General features: G+C 35.9%; 2 protein-coding genes across 2 annotated transcripts; one reads left to right on the top strand and one right to left on the bottom strand.

Annotated features, from left to right (window-relative positions):
* On the top strand, positions 214-4196 carry LOC107605229 (acyl-CoA-binding domain-containing protein 1). The gene is made up of 5 exons (XM_016307030.2): positions 214-903; positions 1257-1365; positions 1487-1596; positions 2440-2531; positions 3252-4196. The coding sequence occupies exons 1-5, from the start codon at positions 434-436 to the stop codon at positions 3341-3343; spliced, it is 873 nt and encodes a 290-aa protein (XP_016162516.1). The 5' UTR covers positions 214-433; the 3' UTR covers positions 3344-4196.
* On the bottom strand, positions 4033-7163 carry LOC107647558 (glucan endo-1,3-beta-glucosidase-like). The gene is made up of 3 exons (XM_021105064.1): positions 6643-7163; positions 4978-6305; positions 4033-4803 (listed from the first exon to the last, which is right to left on the bottom strand). The coding sequence occupies exons 1-2, from the start codon at positions 6722-6724 to the stop codon at positions 5236-5238; spliced, it is 1152 nt and encodes a 383-aa protein (XP_020960723.1). The 5' UTR covers positions 6725-7163; the 3' UTR covers positions 4033-4803; positions 4978-5235.

The following is a 7474-nucleotide window of genomic DNA, read 5'->3' as shown; positions in this document are numbered from 1 at the left end:
ATATCAAATTCTGATAAAATGATTTCTTTTGTATAATAACTAAGATGATATTATACATTTGTTCCTTGATAGTACAAACGTGCTGATATTAGTCCCATGTTGTCATCGTTATAATTAACATAGTATAAAGAAATATAAATTTTTTAAAAGAACACAAATCCATAAATATTAAATTTATTTTAAAACAAATCCCTTTTGTAAGTCAATATTTTTAGAACAGATAGTAACTAAACTTTACTGAGGTGCAAATATTTCTCCAACAGCATAGCAGAAAACAGCTTTCCCTGCCCTTCCTCCGCTATAAGTGCTTCAGTATCGGAAATCCCTTCCTTTCCAATCTTCCTCGATTTTCTCAATCCAAAACCAAAATGACCATCCTCTACCCCTAGTCTTCATTTTCCGTAACCCTCCCTCCATTTCTAGGGTTTCCGCCATGGCTGAGTGGCAGCCCCTCCTCCAATCCATCTTCGTCGGCCTCATTGTCTCTTTCCTCATCGCCAAGCTCATCTCCTCCGTCCTCGCCACCAAGCACGACACTCGCGCCTCCCCTCCCGAACCTCACACAACCGGTGCCGTTCCTGGACCTGGGCTTGGGACCACTTTCACAAGGTCCGATGCTGACGAGACCGAGTCCGTATCGGCTGAGCAGGGGAGCCCGACTCACAGTGGAGTGGGCAGCGACAGTGACGACGACGACGATTGGGAAGGCGTGGAGAGCACGGAACTCGATGAGGCGTTCAGTGCTGCGACCGCGTTTGTTGCGGCCGCGGCGGCGGATCAGCGATCTCAGAAGGTGTCGACGGATGTGCAGCTGCAGCTCTATGGGCTTTACAAGATTGCCACCGAAGGTCCCTGTAGTGTGCCGCAACCCTCAGCGCTGAAAATGACGGCTCGAGCGAAATGGTAGTGTGCTTTTTTCTTCTTTCTTGCCATTGCCGTTGATTTTTGGCTAGTAGCATTTTAGGCTTAATGTTTTCATTGGATGCTAAAAATTAATGGAAGTGTGCTTTTTTAAGTTTCTATTTATATATAGTAGCTCACTTATGGTGTTAGATGTAGAAAATTTGTGCTGGAAAATTAAGAATTCCGAGTTTTCCAAGTATTTATTGTATAAGAAATATATAAAAGCTTGGGGATCTTGTTAGTTAAACTCTTAATTATATGCCTTTTTGGGATTGTAGCTGATTCAATATGGTTCTTTTCTTTTTTGTTTTGTCATATTCTTCTTTTATTTTATTTGGCAACCATTTTTACAGGCAAGCATGGCAAAAATTGGGTGCTATGACTCCTGAAGATGCGATGCAGAAGTACATTGATATTGTTACAGAGCTATATCCCTCATGGCTTGATGGAGCTTCACTTTCGGTGATCTAATAAGATGTTTATCGTGTTATTTATTAGATGAATTGCTGTATCTTTTGTCAAAATGGAGAATGGTATATTTAAAATGAATGTGATCAGTCTCTAATTGTTGTTTCAATGACAGAGGGACAAAGGCAGTGATGGTGACAGTGGCGGCTCTGGTTCAGAGTCTAAGGGACCAATGGGACCAGTATTCAGCAGCTTCGTGTTTGAAGAGGACTCTGGTAGTGACTTGTAAGATTCTTAGAACTTTCAGTTGTATGAAAATTCAATTAATAGAGGTGGTCATGCTTTGTAAGTAGTTTTATATCCATCCATGCATATTGTTTCACATTACAGTTTTCCACTTGATATATCTTTTTTTTATATTAATGGGTTTAATTTCTTCTACTTTTCTGTTGACATTACAGGACCTTTTAGGGATTTATTTCATTACAGTTTTCCACTTGATATATCTTTTTTTTTATATTATTTCTCTTGTATTCCACATCTCTACCTTAATTAACTACTTTGAACTAGGATTGAGACTCAGACATAGTTATATGTGCTTACCTTGAAACTGTTCCACGTCAGGTTCTGTTTCGGATCCACTACTCATCTCTTGCAATGTTGAAGATAAGCAGTGTAAAACATTAACAGTTTTATGCACTTTCCAAATTCGTATACTACTTATTTCCATGTGGCATGAGGTGATTAGTGGGATTATAGAGAAGGGGACATAATTCGGGGACGAAGAATTTCCATCCTTGTTGACAATACTAGTATTTATCTGTCTACTTTCCCATTTGCCTTTCTTGTATGTCACCTACTCGCATTTTTATTTATGTTTGAAAGCATCAGCGATCCTCTCTATTCTAGTGAAGAAGTTTATGGGCTAATTTAAGTTTTACAAATAATTGTTGTTGAATCTTTCTGTGCTTCTATTTTATTGTATTCTAATATATCAAGAACCAATAACCAATATATCCTGTGAATTTTTGAGCAATTATAAAACTTAAAATGGGGAGCTTTATTCAAAAGGTATAGTTTGTATAAAGAACAGAAAATTGACAGATATTGTTTCCCTATTTTCTTTAGGAAAATGGACGCCATTCATGGATTTGCCAGAGAAGGGGATGCGGTTAATCTACTCAAGTGTGTTGAAAATGGTGTTTCAGTGAATGTCAAGGGTGAGTTATTCATAGCTATTTCCATTCCCCTTTTACTTATCAATCACAACTCACAAGTGTGCTGAAAATTGTGAAATGATGCTTGTCTGGTTGTTAAGTGGAATGAGGTTATCATAATGGCCTGTGCCAAGCATTAAGTACCATTGCTAATTACTTTTGGTAGCATTGCTTGGCAAGCATAGCTTGAGCTTGGCAGTTATGAACATTTTGTTGCTACATGTTCAATTTTTCATTTTAGTCTTTCATTTGTCCTTGTCTCACACTGTATTTTGCACATTTGAGTAACATGGATGATTCCCAGTTGTCTTTTGAAAATGGGGAGTTTTGATTCGTAATAAATGAAGTAGCTATAGTAAAATTGTATTTTTTTTGTCCTTCATAGTACATTCTCTCAACAAATTATTTTATGAAACAGGTTTTCAATTTTTTTTTTTGAAAATGGTAGTTGTGCTACAGCATTGGTCATCATCACATTATATCTGATATTAGTAGATAAATTGCTCTTCTAGATCGCCATTGATCTCCCGAAAAGATTCCTCTTTGGTATTACCAGGAATATTGTTTATGCTGTTTTATTGCCAGTGATTTAACCATCGGTTTCCTATAGTCATAAAGGATTTTTTTTTTTTCATTTTTCTGTGCTACAACACTATATCAAATCATTTAGTTTGCTATTATGCTTTCCCTTTCTCAATATTTGATTAATGAGAGTGATTGCAGACAGTGAAGGTCGGACACCATTACACTGGGCCGTGGATCGTGGCCACCAATTCAAAACATTCCAATTTAAGTACTTAACATATTTGAGCTAATCTATATGCTTTAGAGTTTTAGAGGAATGGAAACAGGATGGAAGCTAGCTTGAATGTTAAATTAAGTGTTATTCCTTATTGCAATAGTTGCTTAACTAACACTCAAAGTTTAGCATGTGCAGTAGAAGACCGTTCTATGCATTTTTACTTATTTCCCAATTGCTGAATTTGAAAATTTGCTTATATTGTCGTGTGTTATACTTTTATAAGGATAATGATGGACAAACACCACTGCATTACGCCGTTGTCTGTGAGCGGGAAGCAATAGCTGAGTATTTAGTGAAGCATAATGCAGACACAAACTTGAAAGACAACGATGGCAGTTCCTCACGTGACATATGTGAGTTTAACTGGCCTTGTATGCAGCGCATCTCGGAAGCAAATTGATTCCCAGCCTGTTTCAGAACTGCTTTTGGCTGTATATCTTGGCAAAACACAACCTTGGGAAAATCTATTCATACACAATGCACATACTATATAACTCAATTTTTCACTCCTTAGTCGTTGGGATAGCTACCATTTTCACTGTACTCCCCGGATATGCACCTACTAGGAAAATGGTTTAAATCAAGTATATTCTGAAGATTTCTAGTTTCCTTTGCTCAGCTCCAAATTTATGGTCCATTACATTTGAAATTTGATCACACAAGATGTATACAAGAAAGACTAGCATCGGTATACTTTTTTTGAAAGAGAGCATGCTTCAGGAAATAGGTAGTGAGAAGGGAGAGGTTTAAGAGATTTGAAGTGGAGGAGGAAATGAAGAGATTTATAGAGTATGGTTCAGGGAAATATGTATAACTCTAACTTTTATTCTTTTACCACTTTATAGGAGAGATATGTTTGAGGATTTTATTAATTTTTTATAGATCTATTCTCATTTATGATCCTCTTAAATGGAGTAATTATATTTAATTTAGTATATAGGAAATTTTGCAAATATATTTTGAATTCCTCATTTTCTTCCATACTGGTATAATATTATTATACTCACATATGAACTATGAAGTACATTTATAGAAAAGGATGTAAATTTTATTCTTCTTTTGCATGTTTTTTATTCACTAAATAGTATTTCTTTTATTTTAAAACTATTGGTTTGAGAAGTTTTCGTATTTATATATATTAGTAACTCAAATATATGGATAAACACAAATACGTGAGCTTCTCAAGCTTGTACAACAAAAGTTGTTAACCTAGCATTAGTGTTTTTCATTTCTGTTCTAGTTACCAAATGCGGCTTAAGAGGCTTCAGGAACATTTTGCTACCACCAACAGCTGTGAACACCACCCCAAGCGATATTGTCATTGTTTGTAGACATGGTTGCGTGCTTGCATGAGTTGCATCAAAGGTGTGTGGCATACTGTCTGTTTTTTTGGTGTCTCTGCATCCAAAATATCCAATTCTGCTATGGCTTCCATATCAATGCTGTAGTCTGTAGATAATGCTCTTATTGTTCCTACAAAAGAAAGAGTATATGTCTTTTACAAGTAATAAACATATGGCCAAAATGTAGTTTTGACGTATGATTTCCACTAAAAATATCTGCAGTCCAATTTGAGTAGAATACTTAAGTATACGAATAGAATACAAGTATTCGACTGAGCATGTCAAAATTAAAGTTCCCATTTACCTTTTTCTTTTGCTTATATGCGACGATACTGTTCCGAGAGGTACATGTATTTCTTCTTCCAGCAAAATATAGATCCAATAGTACCCGGAGCAGGTCTATTTATAATGGAGCATTCCAAAAGTCAAACGGTCCCATAGATTGTAGCTTTTACCATTGGTTTCTGAGTTGCATTCTTTTATCTCCCTCATTCCAATGATAAAATTCAAGTGATCACAAATTGAACCTTCTTTAAATACTCCAGTTTGCAAGATATTGAACCTACAAAAATATTGAACCCCGCCAGGAACCAATGAAGCTTAAAATAACCATGATTATTAAACGTGATTTATGACGATAATGAGCAACCCCAATGGCAGTGTTCCTCATTATATGAATGTCATAGACAGGAGTCATATTGGGCCAGAAAAGCCCAAAATTCCTTTCGCATGTTGGGCCGGGTTTCAAGTTCTCATCAAACAAAGCAAAAATATAAGTCTCAAAAGTCCGGTTAGGCATGAGAGGAGTTCCAACCCCGGAAGTGACATGACGTATGAGATTCCCATTGTACTCCGAAGCACTCATTGGATCCACACCAATTTGGGCCGGGTCTCCCTTAGTGGGCCAGCCCGTTTCACCGATCACAATCTCAACATCTTCGAATCCCAAAACCTTCATGGCAGAATAAACAGAATCAAGTTGTGCATCCAACATGTTGGTGTAACGTAGATGAGTGACGTCATCAACCATGCCAGAATTGGGTAAGAAAAGTGCATAATCAAGGGTATCAACGGAAAATCCAAAGAATGGGTAAGGGTTAACCATGAATGGTGAATTCGAATCTCTAAGAAAACTAAGCATTGGTTTAATCACATGAGTATCATAGCCTTGCCTAAATCTCGCACCGGAAGGTGTAGTTGAATTTACCAAAATGCCCAGAGAGTGTGGTGTGGTAACTTTTATGTGGCTATCTATTGAGAGCTCAACAAGTGCCACGTGGAGTGTTTGCATTGCAGGGACTAAGTTGCTAATTAAAAGTTTGTTGGCAGTGGACAACACTTCGTTGCCAACGAGAATTCTAACTAATTTAGTTGAAGGGATGAACGGTTGGACGTTGGTTTGGACCCATTCACGTGCAACGGTTAAGTTAGTTACACGTGGGATTTGGTTGTTAGGGACGGTTATTGTGACCTCGATTCTTGTGTCCTTAAAAGCGCGTAGGAGTTCGGGGTTGGCATCGAAGAGTCTCACCCGGTTAATGATGGTGGATTTTGAGAGGAATTTTGCTACTTCAGCTGGTGGAGGAAGGTTATCTGCTATTGTGCCATAATTAACACCAATTCCTTGCACCTCTGTAATTTATACATAAATTTATTTAGCTTAAATTTATCTCATGCTAGTGTGTCTTGATAGTTGATAATTTGATAACAATTTTCAATTTTTAGGATATGTAAAAATAATCAAAACATTAGAGACAAATAAAAACAGTGTTTTATATCTTGTCTTTATCTTTTATTTCCATATTTTCTCACCTTTACCTAACATATTTCTAAAAAAGAAAACTCGTTTAACTATGCATTAGAAATTTAGAATATCAAATACAATGTCACAATTTTTGGATATAAGTATAATCTCTAGGATGTGGTGCAAAAGGTGCGGTAGAATGGAGAATTTGCATAGTAAGCATACCTTGGATGAAAACTAATGCAAGGAGTAGCAAAGTTGCGTGTAATGTTGAATCCAAGGATATAAGAGGCGTTTTCTTCTCCATAGCTACATACACTGTTTGGATGTTGATAAAAAAGGTGGTTACATTGGTGAAATGAGTGAAGTTGTTTATGAAGAAGTAACCTTGATGCTTTGCTTTCTGATAAGGCGAGTTCAATTCCTGCCATGGTTTCTGTGATGCATGACAACTTTTTCTCTTCAGAATTGGGATTGCGTAAGTTACTAGTTGAATACGCTATTGCATCTTCCCTTTTCTTCTTTGAATCTTCCCCTTTTTGAATTGTAAAATAATAATGTTCTACCCACTAGAATTGATGCCAGCAATTTGATTCTTCTGTCTCATTGTGAAGACTCTTTAGATAAACAATTCATAAACAAAAATACTAACTGCACACTAAAATTCAGTTATCGATCAAATTAATTATTGTTTAACCTATTTTTAATGTATAATTTATATTTTAACATGTATAATAACTAATTTAGTAATTGATTTTTGAGTAAAATGACAAATAAACCTCAGAATTTGTGAGGATTTACATTTTGGACAGATTAGTTGTTAAAGAAAAAAAAATAATAATAAAATCATCTAAAATAATAAATTTAGATAAATTAATTCAAATTAAGATCTTCTATTTTAATTATAATGTGACACATCATAAAGGGTAACTTACATGTTATTTTAGAGGGGTTGGATAGAATTCACCTATATATATTCGTTTGCCATTATTGAGTATAAAAAAGTATATACAAAATGTGCCATATTGCTGGAAAATTTTAACTGTCATGAAACGAC

Source organism: Arachis ipaensis, chromosome B06, assembly GCF_000816755.2.
Source record: "Arachis ipaensis cultivar K30076 chromosome B06, Araip1.1, whole genome shotgun sequence".
Lineage (NCBI taxonomy): Eukaryota > Viridiplantae > Streptophyta > Magnoliopsida > Fabales > Fabaceae > Arachis > Arachis ipaensis.
Note: the sequence above shows the minus strand (reverse complement) of the source record. Positions and strands in the feature narration are given on the sequence as shown.